The following is a 17,627-nucleotide window of genomic DNA, read 5'->3' on the forward strand; positions in this document are numbered from 1 at the left end:
AGAAGATTAAAAAAACTTTTTCTGTGTCTGCCAAGCAGCTTCGCATATTTCCAGCCAGTCAGAAACGGACCATGCACCTTATCTGCCTTGTAGCTTGAGCCTACATGCATCTATCTGAAGATAAGAGCTTCCTGTGATGGATTAAGACTTTCCAGCTCATCCTGCCTTGATTTATTCTGGGATGACAGCACCATCCCCTTCCTTTTGGCTCCACCGCCTGCCCAGACATGCAGTGTGATGAAAACATGAGGTCACCCCTTAGCAGGCTTTCCCCTGGCGCCTCAGCACCGCTCTGCTGCACGCACACGCCGGGCAAGGACCCCATGGCTTGGCTGGAAGGGGAAAGCATTCGTGGGGGAAATGCATCTGTGGGGGAAGAAAAGGGGGTACTCGTCAATCTGAACAGGAAGATGTAAATAAGCCTCATCCATTTGTAAATGCGCTTTGAACACTGAAACCATGATCACACTGTGGGGATAAAACCTGCCATGAATCCTCAAGGGTTCAGTCTGAGGCTTTACTGCACCACGCATCACCTCGCCATGCCCCAGCTGCTAACGTTTTTTGGGAACTGAAATGCAGAACCCCCTTGGGAGAAGCTGCCAGTCAGTTAACGTCAAGAATTGAAATTTTTAGAGAATTTTGCAAAACCCAGTGTTGTCCTGATTACAAGGATTTCAGCTCAGGCAATTTTTTTCATTATTTAAACAATTTCCCCTGAGTGTTTGCAGCCTAGACAACAGCCACATTGTGTTTAATGCAGTAGAACCAGGAAATGAAACTGGCTGGGAACAGATCAACATGGCTTTATTGTCCAAACCAAGTAAAAAGGTAGAGTAAATTTGCAAGCTAGCTGCTGACAAATAAATTAGATTTAATAATAAAAGGTGCTCGTGTGTATAAATAACCCATAGAGGATTTTTTTTTAAGTGCTTGGGGGTGACTGAATAAGTGCCTTGTGTTGCAATGGAGACATTTTAGTCCTACCTTACAGTGTAGGCAAATTGTTAAGTACTGAAAACCCGTGAGTGCAGGTGAAGGGATTTCAGTGACATATGGACCCAGCCTTTAGGAAGTCTTCCTTTGGTCTCCTCCTCGTGATTTCAGAACCACTCCTCCATTCTCTTTCCACCTCCCTCACCTTTATGTTCCAACAGGGTGTACTTCACGAAAAGGAGATTTATCAGGGTTGCAAGGCTTTGTGTCTTAGCGTAGCAGTAGTTCTGCACTGGCAGAGGGAGGCGAGAGGCTGCCATCCATCTGTTCTGCCTCCAGCTTCCAACAGTACCTGGGGCTGCTCCTCTCTCCAGGCAGTTTGTGAAGCACCCTGTATGCTTATAAATCAGCCTTGATAAGTCACAAAAAGCTGTGTATAGAAGAGACTGTATGAAAATGACCGCGTTATTTGGAAATTGCAACACGGTGTGTGCTGACATTCTCTGCAGATAAAGTGCTGAATGCATTTCTGTTGTTATCAGCATGATGAGTCTCCCTGAACTGTATGGTTAGCACTGACTTAAAATATTTAACAGCGATGTGTTTAAAAAAAAATTACTTGAGATATATTATATGAGATGTCTACAGTGAAGCACAGTAACTGCAAAAATAAGCTATATTTACCCATTAATAACTAATAACCTCATCCAGTAATTAGGTAGAGCACATATAAAGTATGGGCCTGTGCATGTGTCTATACACAGGTGTAAGATCTCTTATGAAGTCTGTGCTTCATTTCTCTCTGCCCAATGCTGTTGCTCAGTTGGACTTTCTGATATTTCTTCTGGGATTTCTTCTGCGGTATAAACACAACACAGCTTGGCCCTAAGGCTTTACTTCCCCTTCGCAGATCCACGAAGAAGCCCACCATAAGCACTTTATGTTTGGTGATTCCCCAAACCCGCATCTCCACTTCATTTTCAGTGAGAGGTGGAGACATCATCCCTTGCCCAGCTCCTAGCAGTGCTCCCATCACCTTGCACCTTATGTTTCTCGCTGCTGCCCACCGCCTGCACCGTCCCAACACCAGCACCCAACTCCCCTTGGAGCTGGACTCCCCTTGCAACTTGCTTCTGATTCTCTCTTAATTGCTTTAATCTGCTCTGAACTCGTTTTGCCAACAGATGAATGTTCTCCAGGCAGATGCTGCATGTTGCTACTCTCCGAAAGGCACTTTGATGTAGTCTGTATAATTACTGCTAACAAATAAATCCTGGGGAGCACTGTTGATTAAACCAGGACCAAGAGTTTTCAAGAAAAAATGGGTGTTTTATTTCCATGGAAGTGGAAATGCAAGTTGTGTCGTGTGGGTTTCCATTTATTTGGAAGCAAAATGGAAAAGGAAAGACTGGAACAGAAGATAGATGAAGACAGATAAAGGAAGAAGACCCTTTTAAGCTTTTAATCTAAAAGGTTAATAAAGAGGCTAACGTGGGGGAGGACGAAAAATGGAGCTAAAAAAAATAAAGAACATCCAAGGAAAATTTAGTAAGCTGCCTGGAAAAAAAAAAAAATCAGTTTTGAAACCTGTGCAATGAGAATGGCAACTCTCATATCCCCTGCACTGCCAATGCCAGGCTTTCCATCACCCTGGATGTGACAGCAGCCCTGCAGCAAGACGCTACACAACCAAATTGCCTGCAGCTTCCGTGGGATAGCAGAGCACACGTTGACACATTGCTTGTGGCTCCCAACAAACTTACCTAGCACGGCTTGAACCGGCATAAGGTCAGGACCTTGAGGATCATTTTCTCCTCCCTGGCATTTTTCACTATCGGTTGTGGCCTGCTACCTGTGCTACACCTATTGATCTGACTGCATGGAATATGGATTTAGTGGATAGCAGATATTTGTATCAACATTTTACAAGTTTAGCAATGGAAATTCGTGTTTCGACTTTCATGTGAGCCACTTTAAATCAAAGACTGGACTCCTTATTTCAGATATCTCCTAAAGGAATAATATAGCTCTGCAGACATTACCAGCTAAAGCATAGTTAAAGATACACCTGAAGCTAAAGCTGAGTTGCAGTCACACGATTTACCTGACTAGGGCTCTAGAAGAGCATCTATGCTTCCTCCACGTGACTGAGCATGCAAGGCTTGAATTAAATGCTTATACCCAGGGGTGTTTTTTCTGTAGTGGATATCATCTCATCCATCATGCTTCATGCACTTATGCCCATCATTTCATCCACTTTCCTTACGCATACCCTTTGATAGAGAAAAAAAAAAAAAAAAAGGATTTATTTCTTTTTTTTTCATTCTCTAAACTTCATTTCATAGCCTAGCTCCCCTCTTCTACCCTGCACAGCTGCTGCCAGGGCCATCTCCAGCACCACCACTTCTTGCACCATGGCCCTGAGAACATCTTGGGCTGGAGGACAGAAGGGCTTTTGGGCTTCTCCTCATCCACAGCTGGAAGCAGAGTGCTTAACCACCTGGCTTTGAAGGGAGCCTTTCCAAAATGGGGGATTTTCTTCCACTCCTTCAAGACTGTAGAGGTACAGCAGCCGGGAGGGAAGGAGGCCTGCCCTTGGGCTGGCTGCTGGATGGAGATCTGCACACAGCTTCCTGCCTCTGTCTCCACAAGGAGATACAATTTTATAAACTTTGAGGTTCAGAAGGGGACTTTTCCTTCATTTGCGGGTTAACAAAGAGTAATCATACACTGTAAGGGTCAGAGAGGTCAATTTATCCAGTTCTGTCAATTCTGTAGAGTTCGGGCAAATTTTATTACAGGTAAATTTCATTTCTCCCATTCATCTCTTATCTTTCTTCTTGTCAGGCCAGGATTTGCCCCTTGGTGTACTGTTCTTTAGTCTTTCTGGGTTTAAAGGGCCCAAACCCAAACTGTATGACTGCCCTTGGGACCCCCCAGGACCACTTCCTGATGTCCTCCTTCCTTCACCCTCCTGCCTCTCTGCAAGCTTCAGATCAAACTCCCTGAAGCCCAGACAAAGATTTGATATTAGACTTCACTGTGTATGGCTGGCTTGTGCTGTTCCTCTGCTCCTTCTTTAAATGTGACCTTAATATTTTATTTATTGTTTAAAGGATAATGTTCATGGCAGAGGAATATATGAGGCAATAAATGGCCTTTGCAGGTAATTAAACACTGAAGAGAGCCAAAGCTATTGATAGCCATAAAAACCATCTATTCTGACTGTGCTGTGAAGCCAGGAGCCCTGTTCCTCGTAGCATACAACAAGACAAGATTAAACAAGTCCCAGTACTTGAAAAAAAAAAAAAAAAAAAAAGAACATTTTTCTTGCCCTCTCAGGGCTTGAAATTTCTGAGCTGCTGTTTATGTGGTGCTTTGAACAGGAAATATCGATCGTAATAATATGTAGTTTTCTATCATGTTGCTCTTTTTCTTCTGTCAGTTTTAGCAGGGCTTTGCACGTGGTGGCAAGAATCACTGCCCTCGCTGGACAGATGCTCAAATAAAGGCACAGCACGGAGGGGTGACTTACCCATGCAATCAGTGGGAAAGTCTCTGACAAAATCCAGCTCGGGCAAAAATCCAGTCTCTGACTAAAACACAGATCCCAGCCTGATGTCTTGCCTGTTGCTCACGCTCTTACAGCGCTTTCCTACAGCACTTCTCAGACTACCTTTTGAGTGCTTGTACATAGGAGGAGCCCACCTTCCTGCAGAGAGGCACTGCTGTAACAGAGAGCCTCTACCTCTTGCTGTGCTTCTGCTCCATTTGGGGCCCTACCTCCAGCCCCTAGCAAAAGAAGGGGTGCTCCTCTCCTACAGACAGCGATAAGGAACACCATATGGTATCTTTGGGGTAGATATGGGGTACCCCCTCTCACACACACACACTAAGGACAAAGATACATCTGGTGGCCACGGGAGTCCTTGGACAAAGAAAGATCTGCTGCAGCTACTGCTGACATGCAGCCATGCTCTGCATGAAGCACAACTGTCTAACAGCACAAAGTAACCAAAGCCCAAGCTTCAGGTCAGGAAGAGCAAAGAAAAGTTTGACCCAAAGGGGAAAGCAGAAGCTGTTTATCAAGCCTGATGATTCCCACATAAGCCAACACCCCAACATGTATTTTGAGAAACTTGCTTCGGTTTCCCTACCCAGGATTAGGCTGGCAAGAAGTCTTAGGGCAAACATGATTTCCTCAGGAAAATAGCACCCTAACGTTGCATAGGTGCATGCCAGCAGTATGTGGGTTCTCCAGAAATGTCCTTTCGCCGTGCACACACCCAAGCCTCTATTGGCTCAGTGTGGGAGGACTAATGAAAGCTGAATGAAGAGGGTGTGGATGGGAACACTTAACAGGATCCCTGCCCCATTAGCTTCTCATCTGTGTAGCCCCTGGCACACTTTAAGCATTATCTGCAGAGTTAATCCAGATCTTGCTTTTGTTTTAACTTAAACTTCACTACCAATCATGTGGAAAACTCTGGGGTGAGGGTGTGGAGGAGCTTTGAGCCCTGGTGCCATGGGGACAAGTAACATCTCAGGCTTTGCTCTGATGCAGACCTGAAGCCAGCCAAACCCCTGGGAGTCCTCCCACAGCAGCCCCCACAAATTGCTCTCACAGCCCCCCAAATCTCCTTACAGCTGACACAACCGCCCAGGAGACAGAGCAGGGGGGAAGGTATGTCCCCAGATGTGCCAAGACAAGGCAAACCTCTGCCTTTGGGGGGGAGACCCTCACCCCAGGCGCTAGGTGCTGCTCCTAGGCAAAGTCAGCTCTTGCTGCAAATGATCTACACATGCATCAACAAATCCCACCTGGCCTGCGTGCAGCCATTAGCATCTGGCAGCTCCCTGCGAGCAGAGGTGAGTAATGGCTTAGGGGCATGTGCTTCAGGGCAAGGTTAAAAGGTGGCTCCCGTATGGTGTGAGTGGATTAATATGACTGGACACGACGCCGGCCTCGCCTTTCGCATCTGCCAGTGTAAATCAAGAGTGACTGCACCGAAGTCAATACACGTGTTAAATTCATTGGCACACAGAGGCTGAAAGGCACATGATATTGAAAGAAAGAACATCTCGACTACAAGCTGGAGAACAGACACCATGAAAAATGGGGCTGCTTTGCATGGCTTCCCGTGGTGCTTTATTATGGCCCTGCACCTTCCATGCGAGACCTGTCCCAACAAAGGCTCTCTCGGAGCCGTCTGCATGAAGACCTCCTGCTGTCCTTGGTTATCGCCAGTACAGGGAACCCCTGTCCCTGTTCTGTGTACAGAGGGGCCCCTGTGCCGACCTTGCTGCAGAGAAATGCTGGCTCCCAAGGGGATGGAAAGGAGATTCAGGCCATGCAGCAACACAGAGAGACTCAGAGGCTCAAGCTCCTGTGCCTAAACCTGGTGTTACTCCAGCTATTGAATACAGCCTGTCATTACGAATAGGAATATTATTTATCTGCCTGTACAAAAAGCAGCTTCTGAGCCTATATCCCGGGGCCCAGAGCAACATTTCCTGCACCTTGCAACCAAGCTGCCCCCTTGCTGCTGTTAAGCCCCCTGCTCTGCCGGTGACAAAGTACCAGGGAGAGCAGCAGCCAGGCTGGGATGAGCTGTGAGCCATGTGTGATAGCAGGACCTGGCTCTCGGCACTCCCTTCCCAGAAACCTGGACGTCTCTGAATGTTATTTCAAACATGAGAAAGGAAAAAAAAAATTGCTGAAGAAATGCTAAGTGCAAGCCAAAATAGTAATCTACAATCAGTGTCTCTTGTGATGCAGGATTGAAGTACACCGGCTTGTTAGCTGTGTCTCCTTCAGCTGTTTCCCAGGACTCATTTTCCACTCTACCATGGTGCTGCTGACAGCAGAGCTGTAAAAGCCTGGGAGCCCCACTCTGTGCCCCATCCCACTCCCAGGTGAGGGAAAGAAGCCCAGGCCAGCACGTGCCCTGCCAAAGGCAGCCCCAGCCCACACTGCCTCCAGGAGGGCCAGTGACTGCCCCCAGCAGCGCGACAGCCTTGGGGTTAAGGTCTTTCCCTACATCCACATCCCCTGCCTGCTCTGGAACAAAGATAATGCTTTGCCCCTTCCTCAGTAGCTGGGCTGAGCCAGTGTGGATGGTGCCAGGGGTATCTGCAGTGAAATCGTGTAGGAGGGGAGATGCTCAGAGTGTAACAGCCATGGTGGAAACTCCAGCGGTGGAGTTGCCTTCCATCACACACAGCATTGCCATGCAAAAGCAAAAGCAAAAGCAAAAGCAAAAGCAAAAGCAAAAGCAAAAGCAAAAGCAAAAGCAAAAGCAAAAGCAAAAGCAAAAGCAAAAGAAGCAAATACAAATGTAAATGCAAATGCAAATGTAAATGCAAATGCAAATGCCAGGCCTGCTGGGTGTCACTCACTCTGTGCTACTGAAACCCCTTGGCCTCTCAGAAACATTCGGGTTGCTGCAAGTGCCCTAGTCTAGAGGAAAACAAAATTGCTTTTCAGTGTGGGCTCCTTTGTTTCCTCCCTTACGTGTAAGAGCAGCAGCTGGATTTCTTTGCCCAAAAAGGAGGTTTCTGCACTGTGTGTGCACTCCCTGCTCTCAGCCTTGGTGCGTAAAGCACACTCTGCAATTCTTCCTGGCAAACAATCTGTGGATAATAATTGTGGACACAAAACCACCCTTCTCTCAGCTGCCAGCATATAATTGGGTGTATGAGAGAGAGCATGTGCTCCCCAAGTGCCCACATCACCATTAAAGAAAGAGAAGGCACAATAATTTAAGTTGGGGTGAGGCCTGCAAGCGAAGCAGAAGCTCAGGGCCTTATCTTTGCACCTTTCTTTCACTCCCTTTGAGACTTCTACCCCAGGACTAGATATGGTTGAGGAGGCGAGAAGTTATGGGACAGAACTGACATAAACTTGGACACTGGGACCACATGAGCCTTGCTTCCTTAGGAAAAGAGATAAAAGAGGCAAATAAATCCAAAATAGTCTGAAAATCATCCCTGTCACTCCTGGGGCTCCTCCACACAGAGGTTCTCAACTGAAAGCCTCCTCTGTAGCTAACCAGGAAAAATACTGCAGATCCACCTGTCCCCCTCTGGAAAGATCCCATGGGGACCTGCAGATCTCCAGCATATGCAGGACACGACCAAAAGGAGAGAGTCTTCTCTTCTGCCCCATTAAAGCTTGAGCACAAGTTGATCAGGCAGCCTACCTGCCTCCACCCGTCTGTTCTCGTACACCTCCGGGGCTTCTGGCGCGGTGCTGTACTGCTGGGAAGGCTGGTTGCTGAAGAGGTTGTCGCACAGGAGGCTGCGACAGAGCTTCTTCAGGAAGCGCAGGACGTACCCGATGCTGTTCACTGCCAGCAGGCTCAGGAGATGCTGCTTCCCCTCGAAAGAAGCTGAGACTGGAGAGCAAGCGAGAGCAATTCAGTACCCAGCAACGTATGGATGGGGGTCATTTGAGAGCAGGAAAAAGAGGTTTCATACCAGTATTTGTCTCCATGACTTATTCTACCCAATTATCCCACCTGAAGTACAAAACAAACTGGAGGATCTTAAGGAGCTGAGTTCATGTGAACCACATTACCTTCCCCCAGAAAGATGCAGCCAGGCATGGGCAGCAGTGCAAGGATATCTAATACATGCATCTGACTGAAAAATGTACTGTATGATCAGAAGCAGGCAATTACAATGCAAAAAAACCACGGTTTTAAAAGAAAATGGGGAGACGAGAACTAAAGACATGTCTGTGAAAAAAATATCAGGGTTTTACTGAAAAGAGGTCTGCCAAACTAAATCAGGGATCTTTATTTAGTGATATAATAGCATTATAGAGAAGGGAAGGGTGGTAGTTCTGGTCATTAAAGTATGAGGAATCTTTTGTGAAACTGGAAATGATTGCGTATGAGAGGTGGGTCAGGAGAAGCCAGCAGGCTGTGCCAGCAGGAGAGCCTTCGTGCTGGGGAGGAACTGGTAGTGGTCCATGCTGGCACAAAAAGATTTTGTTGTTTTACAATACATAAAGTACAAGGCAATCCATCATTTTTTGAGGGGCTCAACAAGACCTGACAGGAGAAGAAATGATGGGACAAGCTCACTGGATGCCCACGAGCCACCAAAGTAACACATTGATGAAAAAGGCAAATGTATTTCTAGGAGAGATTGGACAAGACTTTTCCAGGAGAGACAAGGGAGTGTTAATTCCTGGAGAAATCTGAAGTGTGCTCATAGGCATCATTCTGGTCATCTGGGCTCAAAAAACGTGAATTGATGCTTGCAGAGGTGCACAGGCAGGCCACAGTGATGTCCAGGGAACAGAAAGTTTCCCTGTGGCACTGCTGCCAGCACCATCTCTGCTACACGGTGTCGTGGGGAGACCCCTGCAGCCAGGACTCTTTTCACCAAGAGCAATCTTCCTCACATTGTCGAGAGGACCTGAAAGTAACTCTGTGCTTCAGCCTAGGAGGATGAGGGCTGCTCTCTAGAAATACATCTAAGGTTGAACTCGAGGGTGAGAGCAGAGCAATTAAAATTCCTGGACAAAGCTGTCAAGGAGTATATTTAGCCAGGAATCAAAGAGGGCACAGGTCCCAGCCATCAGAGAGGTGGGGGGATCACCACAGACCCAGCAGGATCAATGGTAGCAGGACACATTCAGCTGTCAAAAGGTTTGCAGAGAGGTATGGTATGGCTGCCTGAACTCCACCACCCAGGTTTTTTCCATCCTCTAGTTACTACTGCTGAGTCTAAGTTGCAGTCCTCAGTCATTACCTTGGCATGGCTTCAAAGACTTTTCCTGCCGGCCTGGGCTGCCACAAGGGATTGTGCTCCTCATCCAATCTAGCATTTGTGAGCTGAGCCATGTTAAGATGATGACCACAGCAAGACCTGCCTGTGCTGCTGCTGGGTTGGGAGGGAGCTGCAATCTCAGAGCCCCACCATGGCCAGAGGGCCATCACGCCTCCTGGATGGTGACTAGAAGAGGTGAGAAGTTTGGAGTCATGTTGGCCAGGTGCTTTTAGCTCAGGTACCTGAGGCTGGGCCAGCTTAGATGAAGCCCAGCATTTGCCAGGCTTGGTGCACAATGTGGCTCTCCTGCTTGAAATTAAAATCATATACACAGCACAGAACCAAGAAAAAAAAGTGCACTAAATTACTTCAATCTCATGTTTCTGTGAACTAATCTGGATCATTCTCAGAGTATTCCGAATGTCCCTTAGGGAAGGCACACCTGTGGTTAGAGAGCTCAAAAGATAATTAAAGGAGAGGGAGAAAGTGGTGTGGATGTGCTGTTCCCACACAGGACACGGACCCTGCACGTGGAATTGTGATGCATGGCTTGAATCAATCACAGCAGCTCTTTGGAGAGTGTTGTTCCCACACGCCTGTCATTTCACTTCCACTGCATCCCCACATGCCCAAACAGTGTTGTGACACAAACCTCCTGATGTTGTTAAAAAAAGAAAAAAGTTCACGTTCAGTCTGAGAGCCATGCCAGGTGACTCAGGGTGGGACACGGGAGACCATCTTGACAAAGAGAGAAGCATCACTCTGGGACAATGAGAAGGTCCTCATGGACCTTGCTGGGACCATTTCCTCCTGGGAAATACTCTCTGGTTGCCCTGATGTGTTTCTGTAGTGCTGCTCTATAGGAGGCTGCTGCAGGACTCCTGCAATTCCTGCAGCTGAGAGCAGATTTGGTTCACAGCCTGCAGCAGCAGGACACACCAGCAGCTGAATCCTGTGCAAGCTTTCCTTCAGAGCAACACGTGGCCTTCACATGGGCTTGCAGTGCTGCTCATCACTGTACAGCTGCATGCAAAGCTCAGCTACTGGAGGGGCCAGAGGCTCCCAGGCTTTCCTTATAGGAGAGGTGCTCCCATCCTTTGATCATTTTTGTGTCTTTCTTGGACTCTCTTTGGTATGCCCAGGTCTCTTTTGTACTGGAGGGCCCAGAACGGGGCACAGTGTTCCAGGTGTGTCCTCACCAATGATGAAAAGAGCAGAAAAACCACCTCTCTTGACCTGCTGGTGATACTTTACCTAACACAGCCAAGAATACCATCAGCTTTCCTAGCAGCAAAGGCACACCACTGGCTCTTGTTCAGCTTGACGTCCATCAGGAGCTGCAGAGCTGCTTTCCAGCTGGCTGGTCCCCAGCATGTCCTGGTGCCCGGGGTTGTTCCTCCCCATGTGCAGCACTTCTCCCTGCTGAACTCCATGAGGTTCCTGTCAGCCCATTTCTCCAGCCTGCCAGGGTCCCTCTGGGTGGCTACGCATCCTTCTGGTGAGTCAGCCATTCCCCCCAGTTTTGTGTCACCCACAAATTTACCGAGGGTGCACTCTACCCCATCATCCAGATCATTAATGAAGGTGTTAAACAGAACTGGACCCCATACTGACCCCTGGGGTTCTCCACTCATTAACAGCCTCCCAACCCCTGTACACGAACACCGTACCTGACACCATCTCTCCTCCATAGCCCTGCTTGATGAGTGAGAAGACGGCCTTCTGCTGGAGGGCACAGTCGATACAAGCCTGGACAGCCTGCTGCAGGACCGTGGAAGGCCTCTCGGGCCCAAAGTGCTCCGGCAGTTGCTGCACTTTTTTTCGGTCGAGGTAGGGCCCCAGATTGGCTTGCTTGTTGACGTAAATGCAGGCTGCGGGCACAAAACACCAACATGGTTATTACAAAATGGCCCTGAGAGCATCCCGGCAAATGCTCGGTTTATGTGTTTCCATGAATTTCACAAGCTCTTTCATCCATTTGTGAACTGTTGCCATTTGTGATGGCACTGTCAGGCTTCCCTGCACTAATTACCCATTGCCTAAGCGAAGCGTGCCAAGCTGGGGCCCTCGCTCAGTGTCACAGGCTGCACACAAACTGTGTCACAAACTGCACACAACTGCAGAAGCTCCCACACGTCCCCTCCGTGTGCCTGGGCTCTGCTTTCTTGCAGGCTCCCCCGTGCATGCAGATGGTGACCAGAGCAAAGGCCCAGGGAGTGCAGGACAGAGGCAAGCAGGGTGACCTTACAGCAACGGGTGAACTCTAGCCTGAGGTGTTTTGTTGGGCTTTCATTTATTTATTTATTTATTTCTGTGTGTTTTCAGGCACCCTTTGAGAAGCATTGCTCTGAGTTTTGGGACGCTGTGGTTCCTTGCTGCTGCTGCCCGCGATGCCGCTGTGGTTTCTGGAGGGTGATTTCTGGGGTCTATGCTCTGCTGCAGTGCCATGCCATGGCCTGTGGCAGCTTCCTGACCCTCCACGTCCATCCCAGTGCCCTGCGTGCTGCTGAGGGAAGCAGCACATCGTCTGCACCCCAATCCCTACCGGGGACCACAGCTGGGTGACGGTGCCACACTCAGGGCTGCGAGGGACTCAGGATGGTGCATGAGGTGCGTGCAGGCAGTTTTACTCAACGCCATCAGGCCTGCCTGCAATAGCCAAAAAATCATCAGTCTCCTCTTGCTTGCATGAACTTGTTTAAGCCTGGCCAAGGCTAACTGTGTCTCAGAGGCATGGAGATAATGTTGTGGTAACTACAGGCTACCAAGACACAGCCTGAAGTCAGGCTAAAGTGAGACATATTATAATAGCTGGCTGAGTGCGCTGGAGCTGTCAGCTCTCAGACAATATAACATTATCCTCTGACAGAAATCAGATATGTGACTAAAAAACATCAAGCGGTGCGGAGGACATGATGACAGCTGCGTAAAGTTGGAAATAATTTACAGTTTGCATCACCGTAATGAAAATCTAGTGCAACTGTCACGGCACTCTCTGCCACCACATCTCTCACCGAGCAGCAGAAGGGGCTTAGACAGTATATCCTAGGTACACGGGGGCACAATAGTGATCAAACTTAACATTACACGGCACTTCACCCATTCAGAGCACTGAGCAAACCCAGGGACAGCACACCTAGCACACACGGGTCACAGGGGGTCAACAGAGTGAAGCTCTCCTGCTGCCAAACCCCACCAAATCTGCAAAAGCTAGCTCGGACCTGCTTCCATCACCTTCATCCTTGCTCTGGATGTAGCTTTCAGGCACCAAGCGCATCTCTCAGCGCAATGTGAAATGCCACTCGGCAAGCATTTGCCAAGCACTTTGCCGCCTTTGAATGCGAAGGGACAAATGAGAATAAAATATATTATTATCGTCGTTGTCGCCACGCTTAGTATCATTTTGCTACCAGAGCAGATGGAAAACTTCTCCTCTGTGCATCCCAGCTAAGAAATAATGGGATTTATATGTTTAGTTCAGAATTTAATGTTAGCTAATCCATTTCTCTGCTGAAATCTCAGGGTAAATCAACTGTCTTGTTGATTTTCTTGTCATTTACATCAATTTAAAAGCACTGACTTATGTTTCTTCTGGTATATTCTAAGATAAGCAAAAACAAAACAACAACAACAAAGACTACCAGCAGAAGTGACCAGGTCTGCTGTTGCTGTGAGCCACCGGGGTTTAGGTGCTGGTTGACCCTGCCTCTGCCCTCCTTCTCCCATAGAGGTAACAGACGCTCGCCGTTCGTGCTGGTGTTTGGTCCTGTCATTGCGACACAGCTGGTGGGATGAGTGTTGGGAATAAACTGGTAATATTTACGGGATGCTGATGTCCACATTTCAAGAGGGATGGGTTCAAGGTCTGTACCGAACTTGACACATAGCTGTCAGAACACAGTCCTGCAGGACACGTCTGCTTTGTGTGACTGGCCATCAGTCTAATCGGGAAAAATCCAATTTTCATGAGCTCTGCTCGTTCTGGAAAACACAGCAGCTGGCTGCCAGCCCATGGGACCTGCTCACCCCTTTGCCATGGTGTGCTTAAGTCTGCATACCTGTGAGAGCCTGCGGGGCAGTCGAGTTGGGGATGGTCGCTGCGTCCTGAGGGATCGAGCTAACATCAGGCTCCGGCGTGCTTCTCGGCGGGGAGATTGCTAAGGGAGTCATCAGAACACGAGACTTCAGCTGCAAAAAATAACCAGGGGGGGTAACAAAAACATACACCAGATATTCCAGTTTTGCTCTGCACGTGTTACTCCCTGGGATCTCCCACCCATGAGCAGTCTGCCACGGCATCCCCTTCCACGGGAGCTCTGCCCTTGGGAGGATGCAGGAGCCCTCAGCCTGGCTGATTTGCAGCAGGCAGCGATGCCTTCAGCTGTGGGATGCAAATATGATGCCACCCACGGGGTAGTTATTTACACCTGAGCAAATTGGGTGTAAAACTCTAACAAATCAGAGCAACAGCATTTTACAGCCCGTTTCATGTGGGTGTAAATAATTCCCCCACGACTCGGAACGGGGCAGACTTGGGGTCTTTATCCACATCATAATTCAGGGCTAAATTCTGCTCTTGCTTACAGAGGTGTAAATCTTGTGTAGATCCAGCGACATCGCGAGGCTACTTTGGGCTGGCACCCGTGTAAATAATATCAGACCGTGGTCCATAGTGTGCTACTACCCAGTAGTAAATACAAACTGCTGCACCATTACAGTAATCTTCGTGACATGCAGCCCGGCTTGGAGAAGTGAAACAGTGGGAATTTACAGCACAGTATCGCCATGTATTTTAGGTAGAAATTAAGGCAGACCATTAGCTACAGACCCAAACCTCCAGCAAGTTCTGGTGGGGAGTAGAGGTTATTTTGGATAAAGATATATGTTGTTTGTGATTTATGATTGCAACTGTGTAAAATAAGCATCACTGTTTCAGTGTAAGCAAAAGCAGAAAGAGGAATGGAGAGGGAAGACTACTGGACATAGCACCACCCAAGTGAGATTTTTATCATTAAATCTTTGGGATTTTGGACCATTCCCCAGGTACTGGCTTATCCCAGCAAGAGCTTCATTAAGAAAGGATTGAGGGTCTCTCTTGCTTTCAGTAGCACGGTAGCATGTATGGGGATGGTACCTATCAAAGCAAACAAAAAAGCTATCTTTGTTGAGATGCATGTGATTTTTGCCTGCCAGATCTCCATCAAGACCTTCTTAATCTTGCTGCTTTACAACGTAGCCACGACCTAGAATTTCCCTCAGAGCAACCCCTGTGAAAAGCTGGGCACAGTAAGCCTGGATGGAAATAAACGTTTCATTTTCCTGTGGTGAAACGGGCAGATGCTGCGAAATTTCAGGTAGCCCTTACGCTAGGCTTCTGGTCTCAATTTTGCTTGTACACATCTATATGTACATAATAAACATATGTATCTGCATGCATGTTTATGCATAGCACACGCACATTTCTACAAGTACATACATCTGTACGTAGATATATACACACTTTCACATGCATATATATCAATATGCACACACACACACACACACACACACATCCCCACAGATAACAGGTCCCGGGCACCTCTGGCTGTGTGCTGCCCACGGGGCAGAGGTTTGCCAGCATCCAGCAGGCAGCTTCCTCCACCTGGTCCTTGGCTCTTGGAGGCATAGGCAGGCTTGTGTTCAAGAGCAAACAAACAGAGGGGAAGACTTGTGTAAGCTCACCAGCTTGGAAGCCCCTTCTTGGTAGTTTGCTGGTGTAGTGAGCAATTTACTGCAAACTTAATTGCAACAGTATGTACTCTACAGCCTCTTGATACAGAGGTAAATGCCATTTTTATTAGGGGTAGCAGACAATGTTCCTCCATTCAATCAAAATAAAACAATGTCTGATTACAGGAGACAGTGCAGCAGCAAACATGGCTTAAATATCTTCTGGACACCAAAATGCAGAGCAGTCCCTCTGTATCACTAAGTGTATATCTCCAGATATTTACTTTAAAGTTTTCTTTTTCTTGGACTGACTCTTCTCTACCAAAAAGCCAACCCAATCCACCAGCTGACTGAGAGCTTGGCCGTAGAAAGCACAGACACACAGAAGTGAAAAAAGTGGTGAAGTATAGAAAAAGGGAGAGTGAGGAGACAGAGCAAATCTGCCAGAGCGCTATGGGAAGTCCTTACAGTAAAGCACCTGAATCTTCTTTTGAATATCAAATGCCACAAGTTTTAGTACGTACAATGTGAAATGAAAAAAGGCAGTTGCTCTAAAACAAGGCATTCAGCCAGATCCCTGTCTTACAGACCTTCTACCATTGAAAACAGACCAGAGGAAGCTGAACAGAGAATTAGGAGAGAAAATAAGTCCCTCTTCTTCAGCAAATCATAGAATCACAGAAACATTAAGGTTGGAAAAGACCTCCAGGATGATCTGGTCCAACCATCAACCTACTACCAACGTCACCCACTAAACCATGTCCCTAAGCACCAGGTCCAGCCTTTCCTTGAACACAGCAGGAATGGTGACCCCACCACTTTCCTGGGCAACTCATTCTAAGTCGTGGTGCATTAGATGTAGCGAGATCATGGGCGTTCGTGCTGTTGATACCTGCTGCATGCTTATCTGAGTATGCAACCACTGTGGCACGGAGGACCCTGGTGAGCCCTGGGGTTTCTGATACGACCTGAACACACTTACGGAGCAGTCAGGAATAATGCAGTGGTTATTTCTGTCATCCCACACCAAAATGAGTGAGAGAGGGGGAAGAGTATTTCCCAGATATAGCTTTTCCTTCTTCCTCTGAACAGGTTCTCTGCCAACACGTTTAATACCATACATGGGAAAGAAATAAGATGTACCACGAGGCAACCTGCCCTGGTACTTCTCTTAAACCACGTAGACCACGGATCTTCATGGCTCTGAGTTCCTGTGCACTGGTTGTCCCTTGTCCTGACTGCAGGACAAGGCTGGGGCTCACCCTGTCCCCACCGGCCTCACTCCTTCCAGCCAGGAGGGCAGAGGCACCTCCTTCTCACCTTTTCTTCGTGTCACACGATAGCTTTCTTCACCACAGCAGCTGGTGCGGGGGAGTGTGCACACAGCCTCCCACATCCCCAAAGTGTTTTGCAGTGAGCGAGGCAGGTAGCCTTGAGGGGAGCGTATGAAACCTCGAAATTCAAGACTGTATCACACGACATGAGATGAATAAACAGGGTGCTTGCAGGTGGTCTGTGCAGTCTTAATCCCAGCATCTCCCAGTCCTGAGTGCTTGTTTGCCACCATGAATTGTGACTTCCATCTTTCCCCCTCCGGGCACTGCCCACGTGGGCACAGCCCCTCTGCTGCCTGTCACTGTGACACCCTCTAACACCGCTCGCACCCTACAGCCAGGCAGCTCTGGGGGTGCAGGGAGCGCAGCACGTCCTCCCCTCCTGCAGCTGCAGCAGCCCCAGGTGCCAGCTCCTCCTGCTTCCAGCCAGGGCAGCAATCCCAGCCCATCCACCACGCTATCCTGGGGCTGCCGGCATGGACCTCTTCCTAATGAGATTCAGACAGTCAGAAAAAAATACCGCGTTTAGGGAAAACGTAGTGGTTTACGGCAAATAGCTCAGCATCAGGTACAAAATAAATTTTTTTTTGGAAAAACAGCTGATGAAATTTTATAACCGAAGCTGTGAAAAAATAAAGAGGAGAGTGGGGAAAAGGTCTTTGCTCTGTGGTGAAGAGTGATGAAATGTCAGTTTAGGAAGACACAGATATTTGCTTTAATATCAATGAAAACTGACAATGGGTCATCTGGCTATAAAGAGCATGTGATTAAAAATGTCTGTTATTCACATCTCAGTCAAAATAAATTTAAATCTCGGCTGTAAATTCCTAGTTTGCTAAAAATTCAGAAGTATTTTTCCATCTGCTC

General features: G+C 47.9%; 1 protein-coding gene across 4 annotated transcripts in view; it reads right to left on the reverse strand.

Annotated features, from left to right (window-relative positions):
- Positions 1-17,627, reverse strand: part of SCML4 (Scm polycomb group protein like 4) — a 90,091-nt gene that overhangs the window by 49,139 nt on the left and 23,325 nt on the right. For 2 of the 4 annotated variants that reach the window (XR_014582023.1, XM_083830188.1), the window contains exons 4-6: positions 13,776-13,874; positions 11,388-11,588; positions 8,139-8,333 (exon numbers count right to left, since the gene is read on the reverse strand). Coding sequence is in view for 3 of the 4 variants with exons in the window: in XM_083830188.1 (XP_083686314.1) it covers positions 8,139-8,333; positions 11,388-11,588; positions 13,776-13,874 (495 nt within the window). In the remaining variant the exon portion in view is untranslated. Of the gene's footprint in view, positions 1-8,138; positions 8,334-11,387; positions 11,589-13,775; positions 13,906-17,627 lie in introns of all 4 variants that reach the window. The other 2 variants (XM_083830190.1, XM_083830189.1) reach the window with 1 other exon arrangement.

Source organism: Anser anser, assembly GCF_964211835.1.
Source record: "Anser anser genome assembly, chromosome: 3".
Lineage (NCBI taxonomy): Eukaryota > Metazoa > Chordata > Aves > Anseriformes > Anatidae > Anser > Anser anser.